The 22,813-nt window shown below is 42.8% G+C and overlaps 1 protein-coding gene across 1 annotated transcript in view; it reads right to left on the bottom strand.

The window, feature by feature from the left end:
• Positions 1-540: 540 nt before the first annotated feature.
• The window catches only part of LOC141060279 (uncharacterized), a 52,731-nt gene continuing 30,458 nt past the window's right edge, over positions 541-22,813 (bottom strand). Inside the window, 1 exon segment of the mRNA XM_073556496.1 lies at positions 541-1,715. Within this exon segment, the coding sequence (XP_073412597.1) occupies positions 738-1,715 (978 nt within the window). The 3' untranslated portion in view covers positions 541-737.

The raw sequence follows: 22,813 nt of genomic DNA, 5'->3' as shown, positions 1-22,813 counted from the left end.
ACCTCATCCTACGGTCAGGTTTCGTTTCATGAAACCCGACTTTGCCAAAAGTCGGCGACTTTTGAATTTTTTCGACCCATTTCGCTCAACTCTAGTTTTTATGTTTTGCTGAAATAAAGAAATTGAATTTCATACTGAAATGTTGTTTATGGGAGTAACGTTTGTAGGCCATGTTGTTGATTTCTACTTCTGAATATATGGAGGACCTTGTTTGAGCTATATATATATATATATAGTTTGACAAACGAACTACATATAGCGGCAAAAGGCGTATACATGATAACCTCATACTGCAGGGAAAGACAATAAAGAAAGTGATAACACAAAATGACAATATTTAGGAGTATTTCACCAAACTCTGACATGGCTGTTCAACATATTTAGTACTGATCATTCTCGTACAATGAGTGTTTTTATTGTAACATGGCCAAACATGAGGAATGACAAGGCGCTGTCCTAGTAGTGGTCAACACCTATAAGAAGATACAATTTTCAGTTAAATTATTTCTAACATTATGAATATTAAAAAGGCTTCTCCCCTTGTGACAACCATGATGTTTATTAAGAGTTGATTTCAGTGTAAAACTTTTCCCACATTAAGAACATTAAAAAGGCTTCTCCTCTGTGTGAGTTCTTTGGTGACTTAAAACAGATGATTTCTTCACAAAACATTTTCCACATTCTGAACAGGAAAAAGGCTTCTCCCCTGTGTGAGTTCTCTGGTGTCTAACAAGATTTCATTTATGGTTAAAATATTTCCCACATTTTGAACAGGAAAAAGCCTTTTCCCTTGTGTGAGTTCTTTGGTGTCTAACCAAATCTGATTTCCAGATAAAACATTTCCCACATTCTGAACAGGAAAAAGCCTTCTTCCCTGTGTGAGTTCTCTGGTGTCTAACAACATTTCATTTATGGTTAAAATATTTCCCACATTTTGAACAGGAAAAAGCCTTCTCCCTTGTGTGAGTTCTTTGGTGTCTAACCAAATCTGATTTCCAGATAAAACATTTCCCACATTCTGAGCAGGAAAAAGCCTTCTCCCCTGTGTGAGTTCTTTGGTGTCTAACCAAATCTGATTTCCAGATAAAACATTTCCCACATTCTGAACAGGAAAAAGGTTTCTCCCCTGTGTGAGTTCTTTGGTGTGTAACAAAACGTGATTTATGTGCAAAACATTTCCCACATTCTGAACAGGAAAAAGGCTTCTCCCCTGTGTGAGTTCTTTGGTGCCTAACCAAATGTGATTTCTGGCTAAAACACTTCCCACTTTCTGAACATGAATATGGCTTCTCCCCTGTGTGAATTCTCTCATGTGTAACAAGATCTGAATTCTGAGTGAAACATTTCCCACATTCTGAACAGGAAAATCTATTCTCTGTTATGTGAATTTTTTCATGTTTAAGAAAACTCTTTTCAAGAAAATTATTTCCATTTTCTGAATATGAAAATGGCTCCTTTCCTTTAGAATCAATTAATTTTTTAATGCTTATATTGTGACTTTGATTTTCCTTAGTAGTTGGTAATGAACTAAAAGATGGGACCTGTTTCATAGGATCAGATGACAGATCTTTGCTATGAAGCGATGATGGTATATCTGGAGTAATGGCATTAACTTCAATTGGATCCTGTGAGATCTCAAGATCATCAGATTTAAAAATTGAAGATGTCAGCGTTCCCTCTGATCTCCTGGTACAGTCATCTGCTAAAAATAAAACCAATTAATAATTTTGAATAAAATATCCTCAAATTTTATACTTTTGGACATTTCTACTTAAGTTGTCCATAAAAATACAAGCTTTTTAAAAATATTGAATTATTCACCAAGACAATGAGAGTTCACAGTCTAATCGAAAGCCTCATAGCATGAACCAGTGCATCATTGTGTTCAATGGTTTGTTCATTCTGCTTCCCAAACATGGAATAAAAAGCCAACAAACAATGTTATATAGGTGAAAATTATACCAATAAAACTTCTACTCATCTCACGGAAACACAAGACACCACTAAGGTCCATCATCTGTCAGAAGAAAACCAAAAGGTTTCCACAATATTTGTGGCTCAAAAGCTCTTGAAAAGCAACATGGCTTCCATAAACCGATCCAGCAATATCCGCTCTCCCAAAGTCAAATATCCACTCTCTTCTGAGCCTTGTAGTGCGCCCAAACCATATTTAGCATCCATATATTTGGCATTACTATAGTGAGAAGAACCCACTTAATTTACGGTGTGTGTTTCCTGGAGCACAATCTGGGCATTATGTGTTGGATAATAAAATGGCAAATTTGCCATTTTCATGTTGCAACATCCAGTGCGAGCTAATTTCCGTAAAGTGTCACTACTCCCATAGGATAATTCACTGAGGGTTATAATTTCCAAAATGGAATTACTTTATGGGGATTTCTACTGCTTTAGTTTCCAGTAATTGTGTTATATTAGGGCATCTGCAGATGGTGTGTCCCCTCTCCACTGGAATCTCCTGCGATGTTTGATTCCATCACCAAGCAGCGCCTTATTTATGGTGCAGACGTTGCTGGTAATAGAAGAGACGTCAAAACCAGAAGCTCTGGGTGGCGCTAGCTCTGCCCAGCCACTAAGATTAGGGTGCCTGAGACCAGTAGTTTCATCCAGCCTGGCAGTATGGGTTTGTGTGCTGTCCAGCAATCTGGTAGCAATTTGCTACCTGCTTAAGCCAATTAGAAGGCACCAAACCCTCCTAAAGCTTGAAGCATATTCCCGGAATCTGCCAGATACAGCCTTGTTCTCCTCTGGTTCAGTCCTCTGTGCTCAGCTGGTGTATTTGTTTCCTGGTGTAATCCCAGCCCGCTTACCGACTACACTTGTGTCTTCTGATTTTGTACTTTCTCTGCCCTCCTGGTTATGACCAACTACCTGACTATTCTTCTTGCCATCTCACTCCACAGAATAGCAGGTAACACCATGGCCCAAGCCTAGGGGTCTCTGTGTAAGTCCAGAACCATATAGAGGGGTTAAAGGATGATGAGCAAGGCAATCACTGGGATCTGGAAAATAGAGTAGATAGAGCCAAGCCTTCTCGTGGTGGCCATCTTTTGATCTGCCAGGTGACCACGAACAGTGCTCCCAATACATTGTGTCTGCAAACTATTCCTTCAAGATCTGTGTACGAATAGCTAAATGGCGCTCCTTCCTTTCTTAACCCTACCATGTGCCCACAAAGTAGTGTACAACCATATATAGGGAATTGTTGTATTCAAGAGACATTGGAAAATAATTTGTAAGGTCCATTTGTTTCCTATGATTCTGGTGAAAACTCTCTGGGTAATTAGAGTATGGGGCTCGGTGGCTCTTAGCAATCTAAACTATCGTAAGGGCCAATATTTTCTGTCAGATGAGTTTTAAGAGGAAATAAACATGCTACCGTATTTTTTGGATTATAAGACGCTCGGGGTTATAAGACGCACCCCAAATTCTGAGGAGAAAAATAAGAAATGTTTTATTTTTTTAATAAAATGGTGGTGCTTCTTATAATCCTTGCGTCTTATTGCTGTGGTGAAGCGGGGTCCAGGGTCGCTGCTGGAGGAGGCAGGAGTGGGGTGATGCTGCAGGCCTCTGGGTGGGATGAGGGGGTGCTGCGATGTGCAGTGCGCCGCTGCGAGTGTTTGGTGCTGCCCAGGGTGACCACCACTGCTGCCACCCAGGGTGTCCGCCGCTGCAGGGGGGCTCTGCCGACATTTCGTGAGAGACAGAGCCCGCCGCATGTCCGTGAACATGGCCGCCGGGGGGGTAGCACATGCACAGATGGAAATCTCAGTATCAAGATCTCGGGAGATGAGATTTCAGCCCTGAAATTACATCTCAGGATTCTAGGAAGCCAACAGCATTATTACCCTCCGCTTTCTCTTACAGGCCCAGCATAAGATTTTTCTTCAAGTGATTTTCTATCTTGTCAGCACATTCTACATACGCTGTCATTTGGCTTTATAGTTTACAGATCTGGGAAGGTAACGGTCAGTGTCTCCTAATCCCAGGAGGTAGGTGGATCCTCCAGGTTGTAAGTTCTATAGAAAAGGGCTTTCAATGCCCAAAGTCATTTGAACAGTTTTGGATAGAGGAGAATGTTAAGCCAATGGGCAGCACGGTGGCTCGGTGGATAGCACTGCAGGACACCACCAAGGACAACATCTCCAAGGAGTTTGTATGTTCTCCCCATGTCTGAGTGGGTTTCCTCCCACATTCCAAAGACATACTGATAAGGAATTTAAAGTGTGAGCCCCATCAGGGACAGTGATGATAATGTGTGCAAAATTGTAAAGCGCTGCGGAATATGTTAGCGCTATATAAAAATAAAGATTACTAATATTAATGCTGTGGTCTAGAGGCAAAATTTTGATCATGGTAATATGGCCGGACTACACCACCGATAAAGCAGCCACAGCCGGTGACTGAGAGGAATCTGTGACTTCTCTGCATTCAGTGGTTACTACTCACCTGGGTAGTCATATGTGGGAATCTCCTCTTTACACCACTCATCATCTCTCACATATGTCTCTGTATATGTATTAATATGGGTCAGATCTTCACCCTGAAACAAATATTGTAAAAGTCACAGACAGATGGAGAAGTCCCATCTATGATCAGCTCTAATCCTGCCATCTCCACTGTTCTCATTACACAAGTTGTTGGAATATGTTTAGTGCAACAACTCCATTCCTGTCTATGAGTGTTTATTTGCTAGATTTGTATGCTGTTTATAAAGTTTAAAAAAAACTCCCAGAGACCGGAAGAGCATGTGACTGTACTTCCTGTTTTCCTGCTGTGTCTGTGTATGAGAAAAGCAGCCTGTTGTAGATGCTGCACAGATAGAGACACGCAAATGATTTATTCCTGATCTATTAAGCTTATCATATATTGTTCCTGAAAAAACAAGTTCTGTTGTCACAAGCTTAACAGTAACACAGCAACTATAGCCCAAAGAAAAAGCAGCACGGAGCAATAGAGAAGATGTCCACTAGCAGCAATCCTGTCAAGTTCTCAGTGCCAAGCCTCACTAACAAGAACTACCAGTCCTGGAAATTCAAGGTGAAAATGCTCATAAGAGAAGGTACGTGGATAAACACTCAGGATCAAGTGCCTTATCCATTACCAGATGATTGGCTAGAGAAGGATCAGAAAGCACAAAGCACGATCTCCCTCAGTGTAGATGATAATCAGATTGTGCAAGTGTGCAACTGCAAAAGAGATGTGGGATGAGTTACAGAAAGTGCATGAAAGATCAAATCTCAGCAATAAGCTTTATCTCATGAGAAAGCTGTATCAGTCTAAGCTAAGTGATGGAAAGAATATGCAGGACTATATAAGAAACACCCTAGAGATTGTGGAGCATCTCAGGGGTATTGGAGAAGAAATTAAAGATTTTCATGCTGCTGCATTTCTATTAAGTGGTCTTCCAGAGAGTTATGACTGCACTAGATGCACGGCCAGATGTCGACCTGACACTAGAGTATGTTAAAGGCAAACTTGTGGATGAATTCAAGAGAAAAACACAGCATGTAACCAGCAGTAATGAATCCAGAGCAGAAACAGCATTAAAGACACAGGATTTCCCTAAATATAACAACAATCTAAGAGAAACTCATGAGTGTTTTGTCTGTAAAAAGCCTGGCCACCTTAAAGCAGACTGCAGAATTTGGAAAGAAAGAATGAGCCAGCTTAACAAGCTGAACAATCATCAAAGGGTTAAAACAGCTGTAAAGGAAGATTCTGCATGTCCTGAAGCTGTATTTAATGCCAGAACAAGCCCATCTGCAAAGTGTATATGGTGTATAGATTCTGGTTCAAGCAGCAATATGACAAATAACAAGGATTTCTTCACTGACCTTAATGAAAGCTAATCAGAAAAGGTCATCTTAGCTAATGGTCACTATATGACTTCAGAAGGAGTAGGATATTGCTACCTCCACTGTCCAGTTTCCTCAGCACAAAGCAGAAAGATCCCAATAAAGGCGTAAAGCTGCTGCAGCGCAGTAGCGTGCAACCTCCACTAGGGGGTGCTGGTGAGGAAAAAATGGTTGCACTCACAGCGTACCACCACAGTGCAGCAGTGCAGGTACCACTAGGTGGTGAAAGAGTGGTCATAGAAGCCAGGTCAGTAATGGACAGGGAATGCAGTACCAGAGGAAATAGCAATACACATGGTCAGATACAAGCCAGAGAAGTCGGAGGTGGTTGGGAGCAGAGATGCCAGATACATAAGACAGTCAAACAGGTCAGCGAACAAGCCGGGTCAAATACCAAGGGGTCACAGCACGGGGAGCAAATACCAAGACGAGCGGCGTAACAGGAGTGGGCAGACACGAGAACTCAGTAAACGGGCAGAGAACAAATCAGGGTGTAACGGGGTCAGCCGCTCAAGCCAGGGGCAGGAACTATAACTGACGCTGCCTGCAAGCAGCAGAGGACTGAAATAGCCAAACAGATCCCAAAACGAGGCAGAGAAAGTTAACCCCCGCATAACCAGGCCGGGGAGAGAATAACAAGAACTAAACTCCGACCTGGATCATGACAAAAGGATGTTTTCTATGCTCCAAGCCTTGAAAGCAATCTTCTGTCAGTAAAGAAGCTCACACAAAAGGGAATCTAGTTACTTTTAGAGATAATAATCAACACAAAAAGAGAAAGTCCAGTATAGCGTGCCAGTATAAAAATATATAACCCTTAATAAACTCAATCCGAGTAATTCATACACATGTAATGCAAAGTTATTCCCAGTAAAAAATTCAAAGTCACCACTTTACCATAATAGGGGAGTTAACCCCATAAGCCCAATCTACCACCTATGTAACCAGTGCATATGTATAATCTTTAATTTGTAGCCACTTAGAGCTCTAATACCCGGTACCGACCGTGTCCCACTCAGGCAGTAAATGAGAAAAAGTAAACAGAATAGCACTTACATTGATGGTGGTCTGCTGTGTGTGGTCACCTCAAGTGCCCCAACACGCCTTTCATCCCTTCGTCAGGAGCCGAACGATAGGGGGAAGGGGTGGGTGCAATAAATAGGACAAGTGGCCAATGGCAAGTGTGTTCTTTTCTGTGAAGGATTTGTCTCTTTTACTATGGGTGGGTGGGGGTGATCTTTTTGGGTTTATGATTCTTTCGTATATTTTAACCAATTGGTCTTGGGATTTTCCTATGATTTATTCCTTTTGTACCATATTCTAGGTTCCATTTAGTAACTGTGGTTGGGTAGCCTTTTGGCTCTCTCGGCATGTGATCCACTTCTGGATATGGTCTGACCTATATGGGACAAGATTTATTCTAATAAGCAAAAGAGGATCAAAATCAGTAAGGACTACGCAGTCATCATAAACATTCTGTGGCCTAGTCAGCTGTTCTTTTCCTTATGGAACGCAGTCTGATATGTGGGGTCACAGGATGGGATTTTCTTATCAATTGTGGGGTTATTCATAGTTTATCATGTGTTATGTGTGCTATTGGTGATATGCACTAGTTTATACACTAATTATGAGATATTAGTATGGTATGCACTTGACACCTTATGCCACTATATGCACTTTGTTTCTACATATATAACTTTACTATAAATGTATGTTTACTCAATACAGTCTTATCCTATTTAAAATTATGCTGTTAAATGGGATAATTACTGCATTGTTAGCACATTATTTTTACTTTATCATTTATTTAGGGTATATTATTATGTTTCATACTGGGCACTTTACACTTACATCATATTACTTTACTTGAGCAGTACAAATATTACACTTAATGAGGCATCACTACTAGTATATGTCATTATGCACTTTTTTTGGTTATTCTTTACATTAATATATATGATCTCACATTATTTACTGATGGAACTCCTCACTTCCTGCTATGCCGCGTGCGAAGCCGTCACATTCACTGACGCTATGGAAAGTGGGCATTGGGGGCAAGGCGCATGCGCAATCTCCATGACGGCCCATGTTGTGCTTATGTTCCACGGCCGCAATCCATGACGTCTGATGGATGAGTGATGTTGGGAGCGCACGCGCAGTGAAGTACCGGAAGTGACCCCGACATGACATGGAACCCCTCATAGATCTGAGAGCACGCATGCCATCGGTCGCTTGTTCTATTTAATGCACCCACCCCTTCCCCCTAGCGTTCACCTCCTGATGAAGAGATGAAATGCACGTTGGGGAGCTTGGGGAGACCACACACAGCAGACCACCACCAATGTAAGTGCTAATCCATTTACTTTTTCTCATTTACTGCCTGAGTGGGACACGGCCGGTACCGGGTATTAGAGATCTAAGTGGCTACAAATTAAGGATTATACATGTGCACTGGTTACATAGGTGGTAGATTGGGCTTATGGGGTTAACTCCCCTATTATGGTTAAGAAGTGACCTTGAATATTTTACTGGGAATAACTTTGTATTACGTGTGTATGAAGTCCTCTGAGTTTAATAAAGGTTATATATCTTTATACTGGCACGCTATACTGGACTTTCTCTTTTTGGGTTGATTGTTATAAATCAGTTTTTGTGCCTGGACATCTATATGGGTTTTGTGCTATTTTAGAGATAACAGCTGCGTTATCTAAAAGAAGGGTCACACTCTCGCAGTAGGAAAAATCCAACAAGAACTTTATCAGCTAAAATGCAAAGAATGAGTGTACAGTGCTAGACAAGATCTGCATAAGAACTGTATCCATGTATGGCCCAGATGTCTTGGGCACAGAGACCCAGGAGCAGTAAGGAAGCTAGCGCAACTGGTAAATGGTATTGAAATCAACCAGTGCAGTCAAATGATGATGTGCACCAACTATCTTACAGGGAAAATGTCCAGAAAATCCTTTCCTAAAATAAGCACCACTAGATCTGCACAGCCTCTAGATCTGATACATACAGATGCATGTGGTCCAATGAGTGTTCAAACTCCTAGCAAGATGAGATATTTTCTCACATTTATTGATGACTACTCCAGATATACAGTCGCCTACCTGCTTCACAGTAAGGATGAAGTTCCACAGAAACTTGGAGAATATCTTGCTGTAGTGTTTAACAAATTTGGAAGAATGCCAAAAGCCGTGCGTACAGATAATGGAACCGAATATACAAGTGGTAAGGTGCAAACCATTTTGAAAAAGGATGGAATCATGTTCCATACAACCCAGAACAAAATGGCATTGCAGAGAGAAAGAACCGTACTCTTTGAGAAAGTGGAAGTAGTATGTTGTTTGATGCGAATCTACTTACAATGTATTGGGGAGAAGCCATCATGACAGCTTGCCATCTTCAGAACAGAGTGCCAGGTAAAGCCACAAATAAAACTCCATATGAGCTGTGGAACTGGGAGAAGCCTAACCTGAAGCACCTCAGGATATTTGGAAGTATAACATTTGCGTATGTTTCCAAAGAAAAACGTTTCAAGTGGGAATCACACGCAAAGCAAGGAGTCCTGGTGGGTTATAGCGAAACTCAAAAGGGATACAGAATCCTGTACCCAGAGACCAACACAGCAACAATCAGCAGAGATGTAGTGATTGATGAAAACTCTATCGCTCAAATTCCATGAGGTTACACCAGTTATTCAACCTGAGAAGCAAGAACAAGAATCTCAATCACCAAACCCAGACACTGAAAAGGAAAACACTGAAGTGTAGATAAGCTCTGAAGCCACCAAGGAAGACACAGAAAAGCCAAGTCAACCTCCTGTCAGGAGATCAGAAAGGCCAAACAAAGGTATCCCAGCTAGACGCCTTTCTTATATGATCAGAACACTTCCTGAACCAGAGCCACAGTCATGGCAACAGATGTAAAACCTCCTGTCCACGAGAAGCAGAAGTGGATAAATGCTGCTAATGAAGAGTTGGAGTCCATTCACCAACTCCAGACATGGGAGCTTACTGAGCTACCACAAGGAAAAGGAGCTATCGAATGTAAGTGGGTCTTCAAAAACAAATATGACTCAGAAGGTAACGTTCACTGGTTTAAGGCAAGATTTGTAGCAAAAGTATGGTGAAGATTATGATGCTACATTTTCTCCAGTTGTGAAGCAAGCCACATTCAGAACTTTAATGTCCATAACTGCAGTTCAACAGATGACAGTGAGACATTTTGACATCAAAACAACCTTCCTACATGGTGACATTAATAAATCCATCTGAGGAAGACAGCGGTCTGCTGCCGAAATGCATTGTGGTCTAATAAAAGGCTGTTCACTATCTACTTATTGCAGTGTGCTCTATTGCCATAGCGCTCCTCAAATTGACCACATAACATTTTTTCAAAAAAAATACATGGTGACATTGAAGAAGAGGTACATGAGCCAACCCAAGGGGTATATTAAAAAGGGTGATGAAATCCTTGCCTGAGGAGGTGGTGATGGCGATCTCAGTCGAGGGGTTCAAGAGAGGCCTGGATGTCTTCCTGAAGTGTAACAATATTGTGTCTTACAGTTATTAGCTTCTTTAGAAGGACGTAGATCTGGAGATTTATTCTGATGGAATATAGGCTGAACTGGATGGACACATGGCTTTTTTCGGCCTTGCTAACTATGTTACTTTGGTTAAGAGCACCTTGTTTGTAAAATGCAAAAATCTCTCTATAGACTTAAGCCTTCAGCAAGAGCTTGGAACTCGAAAATGAACAAAGTCTTGATGGATGAAGGATTTAAAAGATCTCAAGCTGATCCATGTTTGTATAAGAAAAATGTAGTGAAGGAGTGGATGTATGTTCTCCTATATGTAGACAATGTAATCATGTCTTCTCAAGATGAAAAAGAAATTGCAAGGCTAGGTGAAATTCTCAACCAGCACTTTGAGACTAAGGACCTTGGAAATGTGACATATTATTTGGGAATCCAAATCCACAGAGAAGAAGATGGGAGTTTTCTTCTCAACGAAAGCTATAAAATTTCCACAATCCTAAACCAGTTTGGAATGTCACAAGCCAAAGGCTGAGAGTTACAGACAAGCAGTGGGGGAGCTTCTGTACATAGCAACCGCAACTCGTCCGGATATCACAGCCACAGTCGGAATTCTCTGTCGACGTGTAAGCGAGCTACGCCAGAGAGACTGGAATGCAATTAAGAGAATTCTTCAATATCTTAAAGAAACTCAAAGGCTAAATGTTAAAATATCTGCATCAGGAGATCTCACACTCAGAGGTTATGTCGATGCTGATTGGGCTGGAGATTCAAGTGATCAGAAATCAACAAGTGGTTACATGTTCAAGTTAGGAGCAAATTCAATTTCTTGGTCCAACAGAAAACAAGTGTCAGTCGCATTATATTCTACAGAAGCAGAATATATGTCGCTGCCTATGCTTATGTAATCTGGTTAAAACAACTTTTGGAAGATTTCGGCAAGCCATTAGCTCAACCAACAGTTACCTTGCCAGCAGTAAGAAGATTAGTGCAAGGACTAAGCACATTGATGTAAAACATCACCACTTACGTGACTTAGTAGAACGTGGTGTACTCCAGTTTGTTTATTGCGAGTCTGACAAGATGATAGCTGATGGCACGACAAAGCCATTATCAAGAGCCAAGTTTGTGGACTTCAGAACCGCAATGGGACTAACAGGGTAAGTATTTGTTGAGTGGGGGTGTATGAGTGTTTAGTTGCTAGTTTTGTATGCTGTTTATAAAGTTAAAAAAATCTCCCAGAGGCTCACACAGGGAGAGCATGTGACTGTATTTCCTGCTTTCCTGCTGTGTCTGTGTATGAGAGAAGCAGCCTGCTGTAGATGATGCACAGATAGGGACACACAAATGATTTATTCCTGATCTATTAAGCTTATCATATATTGTTCCTGATTGTTCCTGAATAAGCAAGTTCTGTTGTCACAAGCTTGGAGAGAATCGTGAGTAATCTGCTGCCAACACAAGTTCTGTGAAGTATTAAGAGAAGTATAGAGTCTACATCATGTCAAATAATTATTCTCATCTACTCCTTCTTGGTCAGATTTCTTCTGGAACACTGTGTCCAGTTCTGAGCACCAGATTTGAAAAAAAAAACATTAAAAAGCGGAAGCAAGTTTAAAGAAGAGCTAACAGGATGGTGAGATAAAACAAGACTGAGCACAAGACCTTCACAGCCGTCTACACATCATAGGGGAGATCTCCTGACACCTTCTCTCCATCTACCTGATGATCCTGAGGAGCACTGGGATCTTCTTGGTTACAGTCCTGTGGAAGAAGAGGACGGGGACATCTCTCTGGTGTTGTCCTCTTACTGGATAGATCTGGAGGAAACACATACAGGGACTGAATTCATTCTCTACTTACAGATAATTATAGGCCGTGTGTATTTAGTCCTGTCTATTACCTGGAGATGTGAGGGGCTGGGGAACCTCCATTATGACGTTCTTGTACAGATCTTTGTGTCCTTCTAAATACTCCCACTCCTCCATGGAGAAATAGACAGCGACATCCTGACACCTTATAGGAACCTGACACATACAATGATACCGTCATCCCCCGATCCCTTCATAGTGTTACTGTATAATGTCCCAGCATTCCCAGCAGTGTCACCTCTCCAGTCAGCAGCTCAATCATCTTGTAGATGAGTTCTAGGATTTTCTGGTAATTGATGTCCTCATGGATCAGGGGGTGAGGTGGAGGCCCCGTGATTGGGCTCAGGGGTCTTCCCCATCCCTCAGACACAGGGTCCTGACAGCGATCACTAGAGGTCTTCTTCACCACTGTGTAATCCTGGTTATGGAGAGACACATTAATAAATCTCACTCCAGACATTTCCAGAGTCCTCACCTCTCCAGTTCTGTCCATCTGTTATTCCCATAGATAAGAATGATGTAATGTGACGTCATCAGAATCTCTCACCTCTCCAGTGAGACGGAAGAGGATCTCTAGGGTGAGGTGTAACATCCTCTCCGCCATCTTGTCTCTGTCCATATCCATCCTTGATGGGTAAATCAGGAAAATTCTCTTCTGTAGAAGATCTTCACTGAGAGGATCCGATATTGTAGAGACCTGAATGAGAAGAAGATGATCCGATGTAACATCATAAGAATCCTGTGTAATAATACAATTACTGGAGATAATAAGGGAAACATATGAGGAGATTTATTATCTTACAGGGTTTAGTTTTCTTCCCTGACATCTACTAATAAAACCTATATATTTAGGCCACAGACAACAAGCTGTTTCCTCCTCGGAGTCGGCAGCTGAACACGTTCCTCATAGACTCCTCTTCCATAACGCTAATTCTCGTCTCATTACCGACACTGGAATCGGCATTAGCAATACTGCAGGAGAGATTCATTACACGCGACATGAGAAATAACTCCTTCATGATGAGGACGACATCTTCATCTTCTACTGCGGCTCTAGAGACAGATGTGGCCAGAGTCGGTCACTGACTCCATCCCCACCGGCCGTCTATATGAAGGTTTCCCGTCTTCCCCGCACTGGAATCTTCTCTCCCGTTAGATCTCAGCTCTGAGTCACACACAGAAGTTTGAGGCTTTTCTGGAAGAACAGGACAGGAGAGATCTGAGGCCGATGTCTCCATGTACAGGGTTTCCCCTCGGGATAAGACGCTTTTCTATCCCTTTCCCCCAATTAGAGGGGACACCTGTGGATATCGGGGTCTTTACCGGATGCAGTCCTGGGGGGATTTACTCGGTAACGTGGACGTTGGACAAACGTCACCATCAATTCCCATCAGAGTGAAGGAACATCGCTCCTCTATTCAGCTCTATGGATCCAGGATGAAATCCACTGCGGCCCCTGCAAGAAAAGAGCGAAGTCTGGTGAGACCCCGAGGCCGGAGATTTCTACAGCTGCTCTGTGCGCACAGGACCTGTGATGAGGTCACAGGAGGGGAGGAGTCAGGGGTCACATGATCAGGGGCCTCAGTGTGTGCAGGACTCTGCTGTGCTGGTTGTCATGGTGCTGGATGAGGGGAAGTTTATGTGTGGGGTCAGGAGGGGTTTACAGGGTGGATGTAGCAGCGCCGTGTGTGTATGAGGTGTACGGAGCGGAGCCGTGTGTGTACGAGGTGTACGGAGCAGAGCCGCGTGTACGAGGTGTACGGAGCGGAGCCGTGTGTGTACGAGGTGTACGGAGCGGAACCGTGTGTGTACGAGGTGTGTGGAGCGGAGCCGTGTGTGTACGAGGTGTGTGTAGCGGAGCCGTGTGTGTACAAGGTGTACGGAGCGGAGCCGTGTGTGTACAAGGTGTACGGAGAGGAGCCGTGTGTGTACGAGGTGTACGGAGCAGAGCCGCGTGTGTACGAGGTGTACGGAGCGGAGCCGTGTGTGTATGAGGTGTACGGAGCAGAGCCGTGTGTGTACGAGGTGTATGGAGCGGAACCGTGTGTGTACAAGGTGTACGGAGAGGAGCTGTGTGTGTACGAGGTGTACGGAGCGGAGCCGCGTGTGTACGAGGTGTACGGAGCGGAGCTGTGTGTGTACGAGGTGTACGGAGCGGAGCCGCGTGTGTACGAGGTGTACGGAGCGGAGCCGTGTGTGTACGAGGTGTACGGAGAGGAGCTGTGTGTGTACGAGGTGTACGGAGCGGAGCCGCGTGTGTACGAGGTGTACGGAGCGGAGCCGCGTGTGTACGAGGTGTACGGAGCGGAGCCGTGTGTGTACGAGGTGTACGGAGCGGAGCCGCGTGTGTACGAGGTGTGTGGAGCGTCCACCGTATACCCTCAGTTTCGGTCGCAGACTCCTCTGTGTACACTGTATACCCCAGCTTCAGCCACAGACCCTGTGTACACTGTATACACCCGTATACCCCCAGCTTCAGTCGCAGACCCCTCTGTGTACGCTGTATACACCTGTATACCCCCAGCTTCAGTCGCAATCCCCTGTGTATGCTGTATACACCCGTATACCCCCAGCTTCGGTCACAGACCCCGCATCTCTCACACTGTAGAACTGATGCTGGACACATGGTAAAACTGCGGTCGTCGGTCTCTCGTCTCTCGCACTTATACTGATAACATAAGATGGAGTCAGACGAACCCTCCTACAAAACGTGAGAACAAAGTCATTACTACAGGACTGTGTGAGAAAGGGATTTATTCTACAAGAAACGCTGGGGCCACAAATGAGAGAATCCGGGCCCCGTGGCTGGATACTCCGGGCTCCCAGCGTGTTAGGACCAGACGGGGTCTTTGTCCCTGGAGCTTCTCTACTCTGGGTAATGAGACTCTGATCTTGGTCATCCATATGGATAATGGAAATGGAATTACAAAGCTTCTCATAGACTTTCCATGTTACACACGGACGTCTCATGTACAGCACACAGACGGCACACGGACGGCACATGTGCAGCACACGGACGGCACATGTACAGCACACGGACAGCACATGTACAGCACACGGACGGCACATGTACAGCACACGGACGGCACATGTGCAGCACACGGACGGCACATGTGCAGCACACGGACGGCACATGTACAGCACACGGACAGCACATGTACAGCACACGGACGGCACATGTACAGCACACGGACGGCACATGTACAGCACACGGACGGCACATGTACAGCACACGGACGGCACATGTGCAGCACACGGACGGCACATGTACAGCCCACGGACAGCACACGGACGGCATGTTTACATGGACCCATAGACTTGTATTGGTCCTTTGTCATCTGTGCTGCTGGGAAAACACGTACATGAGAGCAGCACCGTAGGTCAAATAGGGGACACGTGGCATCTGTGAAAAACATGACAGGTCGTGTGAAGGGGCCGTACAGTCACATAATAGAAAACATTAGCAGACTTGCCGTCTTTTTCTACATCCTACCTCACAAACAACAGTATGAAAAGTGATTAATAACAAGTCCTACATCTCCCCCAAACTACTCTGCTAAATCCCCTCTGGCTCCGTGGCCGATGGTTCGGGGGCCCTGATGGTTATTATTCACTTTGCAGCTATAATATAAGGTGAAGACACAAGACCCCTGCAGACCAGTGCTGAGACTGACGGAGACCCCCGGAGCCACAAGACCACTGCAGCCCAGCGCTGAGACTGATGGAGACCCCCGGAGCCACAAGACCACTGCAGACCAGTGCTGAGACTGACTGAAACCCCCGGAGCCACCAGACACCTGCACCCCAGTGCTGAGACTGGCAGAGACCCCCAGAGCCACAAGACCACTGCAGCCCAGTGCTGAGACTTACGGAGAACCCCGGAGCCACAAGACCACTGCAGCCCAGTGCTGAGACTGATGGAGACTCCCAGAGCCACCAGACACCTGCACCCCAGTGCTAAGACTGGCAGAGACCCCCAGAGCAACAAGACCCCTGCAGCCCAGTGCTGAGACTTACGGAGAACCCCGGAGCCACAAGACCACTGCAGCCCAGTGCTGAGACTGATGGAGACTCCCAGAGCCACAAGACCACTGCAGCCCAGTGCTGAGACTAGCAGAGACCACCCGGAGCCACAAGACCCCTGCAGCCTAGTGCTGTGACTGGCAGAGACCCCCAGAGCCACAAGACCACTGCAGCCCAGTGCTGAGGCTGACGGAGACCCCCGGAGCCACCAGTCACCTGCAGCCCAGTGCTGAGACTTACGGAGAACCCTGGAGACACAAGACCACTGCAGCCCAGTGCTGAGACTGATGGAGACCCCCGGAGTCACCAGACACCTGCAGCCCAGTGCTGAGACTTACGGAGAATCCTGAAGCCACAAGTCCACTGCACTCCAGTGCTGAGACTGATGGAGACCCCCGGAGCCACAGGACCACTGCAGCCCAGTGCTGAGACTGGCAGAGACCTCCCGGAGCCACAAGACCCCTGCAGCCCAGTGCTGAGACTGGCAGAGACCCCCAGAGCCACAAGACCACTGCAGCCCAGTGCTGAGACAGGCAGAGACCTCCCGGAGCCACAAGACCCCTGCAGCTTAGTGCTGAGACTGGCAGAGAAGCCCGGAGCCACAAGAACACTGCAGGCCAGCGCTGAGACTGGCAGAGAAGCCCGGAGCCACAAGACCACTGCAGCCCAATGCTGAGACTGACAGAGACCCACGGTGCCACAAGACCCCTGCAGCCTAGTGCTAAGACTCGCAGAGACTCCCGGAGCCAAAAGACCCCTGCAGCCTAGTGCTGAGACTCGCAGAGACTCCCGGAGCCACAAGACCACTGCAGCCCAGCGCTGAGACTGGCAGAGAAGCCCGGAGCCACAAGACCACTGCATGCAGCCCAATGCTGAGACTGATGGAGACCCCCGGTGCCACAAGACCCCTGCAGCCTAGTGCTAAGACTCGCAGAGACCCCCGGAGCCACAAGACCACTGCAGCCCAGTGCTAAGACTGGCAGAGACCCCTGAAACCACAAGACCACTGGAGCCCATTGCTGAGACTAGCAGAGACCCCCAGAGCCAAGACCCCTGCAGCCCAGTGCTGAGACTGATGGAGACCCCCGGAGCCACAAGACCCCTGCAGCCTAGTGCTGAGACTCGCAGAGAACCCCGGAGCGACAAGACCACTGGAGCCAAGTGCTGAAACTGACGGAGACCCCCGGAGACCCAAGAACATTGCAGCCCAGTGCTAAGACTGACAGAGACCCACGGAGCCACAAGAACACTGCAGCCCAGTGCTGAGACTAGCAGAGATCTCCCGGAGCCACAAGACCCCTGCAGCCTAGTGCTGAGACTGGCAGAGACCCCCAGAGTCACAAGACCACTGCAGCCCAGTGCTAAGACTGGCAGAGACCCCTGAAACCACAAGACCACTGGAGCCCATTGCTGAGACTAGCAGAGACCCCCAGAGCCAAGACCCCTGCAGCCCAGTGCTGAGACTGATGGAGACTCCCGGAGCCACAAGACCTCTGCAGTCCAGTGCTGAGACTGTTGGAGACCCCTGGAGCCACAAGACCCCTGCAGCCTGTAAAATAATGCTTATCCTGTAAAATACTCAGGACTAATTACCAGATAAAAATATAGTGGTTTATTTGGATTCTTCCATCAAAGAAAGGTTATTACAAAATAATTCAGGTGAATAAAAAGAGGTGAGATATTGTCCATTGTTCATAGCAAAAGCTTTCCATCTTCATTCTCTGAGATCCCACATGGCAAAAGCAACATGTATTCTTCTTCTCTCCGAGATCCTGAATAGCAAATGGCTGCTGTGTCTCAGTTCGGCTTCTCACATCGCCGTCAAGTAATATACCAGCTGTTATGTCATGTCATGGCCCAACACAGGCGACATCTTCGTGTCTGTCTCTCATGATGGTGAGGGAAGAAGAGCGACCTCTACAGTTAGCCATGAATTATATACGTCTCCTAAAGCACGTGGTCTCTACATATATGGAGCTGTCTTTCTACCATGAGCCAAGCTTAAAAATAGCCTATGTCATGTAAGCTAAAGCATTCTACAGAACTGGGTGTAATAAGAAATTAACGGATTATTAATATTTAACAATTCCCCCTTTTGAGGGAGACAGACATTAATTGGAACCCTCAAATATAACAAGATCTTCTTTCTTCTTTTCTTCTTCTTTGACAAAATAATTTAATATCAATAATAATAATAATAATAATAATAATAATAATATCAGATTACCGTTATAAGTACTCAATGACATAATTGATGTGAATTCATGTTATGGTAAGTCGTGAACAATATTCATATAAAATATGTATAATTATACTTCCCTAAGTCTAAATTGAAGCATCTCAGGTCCAGTCATCATCATCTGATGTCATCTGGTCTTCATTTTGATGTCTTCTGTCTTCTTCTTGGTTCTTTTAAAAATACAGTTTTCTTATAGCATATAGATGTTGTAGGAATTGTGTGGTGTATCAAATCAAAGTCCATAAATTCAAATGTTGATAAGAAACAAAGTCTATAGATGAAATGCAGCTTTAATATCTGTGCAGTGTCACCTTTAAAAACCTGGGCTTACATTGGCTCGCCTTGGATATTCTGGAATCCTCCATCGGCACTGGTCTTTGAACAGGTGTGACGTCTTTGGTCAGCAAAGCAAGGGTTAAAATGACTCTTCCTTGCTAAACATAGCACCATAACCAGTCCTTGTCCTAATGCACAGGACATATGTCAGGGTTGTAGCTTCCTGACAATTACCTTCATTGTTCACCAGCTTTCATCGAAGCTTTTCAGGTGATTGAAAACCTCTGGAACTTGATAAGAACGTGATAACACCGTTCATCTCAGCATCATAGGATCATCGTCCTCTGGTTGTCAGGTTAGACACTTTAATTGTGACTGTCGGTGGTGGATACTGCACTTGTGACTGTCGGTGGTGGATACTGCACTTGTGACTGTCAGTGGTGGATACTGCATTTGTAATTAACACAGTCTATTACTCAGTAATCATAGCTTTGTTACCTTCTGGGACTTCTGGATCGCGGCATTCTTCTTCTTGCAACTGATAAAAATCAATGAAGTTTAGAAATGTGAAAAGTCTTTATTAACATAATTTCAGTATCTTGCTTGAAGTCTTCATTCCCTATTCTATACCAAATCTGGTAATTTTCTATCCTATAATATCACAGCGTACCATAGCAATCAGTAATATCCATATAATTATTATCAGAATTTGTACCATATATGGATTTCAATATTTGAAATAATAAACCAATAATAAGTGATAATACATTATTATCCATTTTTTTTTATGTGATAGAACATTTTTATGTCATAGGTGTAATTACCTTTTTCAACCCATAGGTGTCACTGTGTTTTATGTAACCAGTGTTATCATCTTTATTAATAAGGAATATATTTATTATACTAATAATATGTAGGAATGTATAGCCATGAACCAAAATAAGAATATATGAGTGAGCGAATGAATGAATAAAAGAATTGTTGCATATAACTCAGAAGTGAAACATTTTCCTTAGTAATAGAACCATATAATCGCTATATTTAGTGAAGCAATATTCTCAGTAGATATTACTTTACTAAATATTGGTGAAAGAATTAAAAATAATGAAAAATAAGAATAAAAATAAAAATAAGAATAAGGCCTTTATGTTGATGCAGAGTAGTTATGTCTTCAGTAACATATACCCTTAATATTTCCATGATCTGGATTATTTCATAATTGTCATAAACTTGTGTTATCAAAATATTCAAATCATGCAACTTTGCATGTAATTCCTCTTAGTGTAAAGAAATGACTCTTTATAATACTTGTTATTATACCCAATACTTATACCATTGTACCTTATTAATATTTTTTTCCTATTAAAATGTGTGAAGAAGAGGTATTAATCAAATGTGATGATGTAGTCAGGATAAAAAACATATTTTCCCCCTTAATACCAAAAAATATTGTTTCATGAAATAATTCATTTATCAAAACCAAAATTAAAAATAATTAATTTATAAATTGTGTAAATATTATACTTGCTTATACCATTATTTTTCTGAAGATGTGTAACCATTAAAATTAATTTGAATATCATAAAATTATCCTTTGGAAAAATTAATTTGCATAAACCATTTTGATGTGCGATTGCACTTTGCACTTATCCACTATTAACTAAATCAAGAAATAATAATTACTATAGAAATATAGAAATATATGTTGTATAGATAATATTTCATTATATATCCTAATATTCTAATAATTTAACTGATCTGCATATTTCTCCTAAAGATAAAAGCTTTGGGGTTTTTTTTTTTTTTTTTTCCTTTCCTCATTCAGAATCCTGAGGCCTCTTACAAACGTATCACATCACTCGCTCAGCAGCTGCTCATACACTCAGTCACTGTCACTCAGACTGTGTCACATATTAACTTTAAACCAAATACCTCACATACGAAGGTGTGATGAATACACGTGTTTTAACCCAAATTATCCTAATTATCAATGCATTGTAAACTATTTCAATTTAGTCTCTTAATATTTCTTTGAATATTCCTCCACATTACATAAATATATGTTGTATAGCTATACTTGACATTTAGGCCTGGAAAAAAAAAATTCCATTGGTTTGCAAAAGTTGAGACCCCCTTGAAAATTCTTTCCCTATGAAACAGGGACATAGTATACTGGTCTGGTATACTTATTATTAGAACAAGGTTGAAATTTTCACCTGTTGAGGTTGTCATTCAAGCCATGCAGCAGAAAAGCACACACACAAGACATTTTTTTTTAAAAAGCAATCAGTTATTTCCTTTTAAGGGTTAGATATATAAAATCATGCAATTATTGCAACTTCCTGTGTAAATAAAGGCATAAATCCTTGGAAGAGAATTTTTCTCGATTAAGTCCTGCTTTGAAATGAAAATTCTAAGGAAACATAAAAAATAAGGTTAATATCATATTCATATTCTAAATATTATTACTGATGTAGATTTTAATTTTCATTAAAAAATACAGTTCTACTATTTCTACTTCTACAAACACTCTATATATACTGTATGAATATGTATATATCCACAAACCATAAAACTACAGGATTATACTCTATAACTCACTAATTGTATAACACTGTTACACAATATATATTACTTTTTTCCTAGCCAATTCCTACACCCATACTTATTTCTCTGCAAAACATATCCTGAAAGGTTCTTGCCATTTTAAAGCTGATAGATTCTTGGAGCAGAGTATTCAGTTTACAGGCCATGATGTCACTCACCACCTGTTTCTGTCTGTTAAATTCGGCCATCTTTGTTACAGAAAGAAAATCAGAACTCATCATTTTTCTTAATTCCATTTGTGTCTTTTCGGTGATCCTTAGCATCATTCCATATGGCTTATAACAAACATGTGATTTTCTTTTTCTTTCTTCGTAGATTTGATTTTGGGGAAATCTCATTTTAGAAGGCTTTGCTAATACAGGCTTCTGATAAGATTTTACTCTGCCTGTCTTCCCAAAATTAGCACAATTTACTTTCCTCTCACGATTCTCGTGTTTTCTGGCAAAATCAAGGAATTGCGCACATTCAAACAAAGAATCTTTTTGTGACGCAATAACACGAGATGCAGGATTTAGAAACCAAAATTTGCTTACAAAACTCCTTATGAGGGACGGTGTTTTGACATTCTCACTCAGCATTTTGTACAAACGTTCATATATGGACATGAACGTAAAAATACATTCCTTCCGACCAATCCTTAATTTTTGAAGAATATCAATATCTGGATGATTTTCATTTGATGAACAAAAAATGAGAATTTTTAATCTGTCTTTATCAGTTAAATTCTCATGTGTTTCACCAGATAACTTTAAAGACAATCTCCTAGCAAAATTTACAGGGATCCACATTTTGAACAACTGATTCTTCTCCTCGTTAGATAAATCAAATTTTTCAGAACAACTTTCAAAGATCTCAGAGTTTCTACAAACATCTATTTTGTTGTCATAAGCAGGAATTATTTGGCATATCTTTATCAAATCCTTCCTCACGCTACTTCGGATTTGGGCCTGTGAGTCGTCTATTTTTAGTGGTACGTCTTTCCCTTGTACGTCCTCTACGTCAGTTCTGAAGTCTCCTCCTACTTCTCCATCTTGTTCCACGTCTGCAAGGTCACCTTCAATGGCTGCTACAGACACTTGATTACAGTCAATCTCCCTAACTTTACAGCCAATCTCGAGAACATCACAACAATCATTTTTGGATTTCTCTGACACAGATCTATGAAATATATCTACCATCTGTAGAATATTTTTTAATCTCTCTCTTTCTCTATTGAAAAACTTAGAATCTAACCTCTGATTCTCGAGTTCACACTCGGCATATAAACTTAACCATAAAACTTCTGAATTAGAATTGTCTACAGACTTAAATTTCAATTTACTCTGCTTAGCAAGACAATTAATGACATCCATTTCTCTTACCTTGAAATGTCTCAGCTTGTTCC

This window comes from Dendrobates tinctorius, unplaced genomic scaffold, assembly GCF_039654945.1.
Source record: "Dendrobates tinctorius isolate UK_male_01 unplaced genomic scaffold, ASM3965494v1 ptg000233l, whole genome shotgun sequence".
In the NCBI taxonomy this organism is placed as follows: domain Eukaryota; kingdom Metazoa; phylum Chordata; class Amphibia; order Anura; family Dendrobatidae; genus Dendrobates; species Dendrobates tinctorius.
Note: the sequence above shows the minus strand (reverse complement) of the source record. Positions and strands in the feature narration are given on the sequence as shown.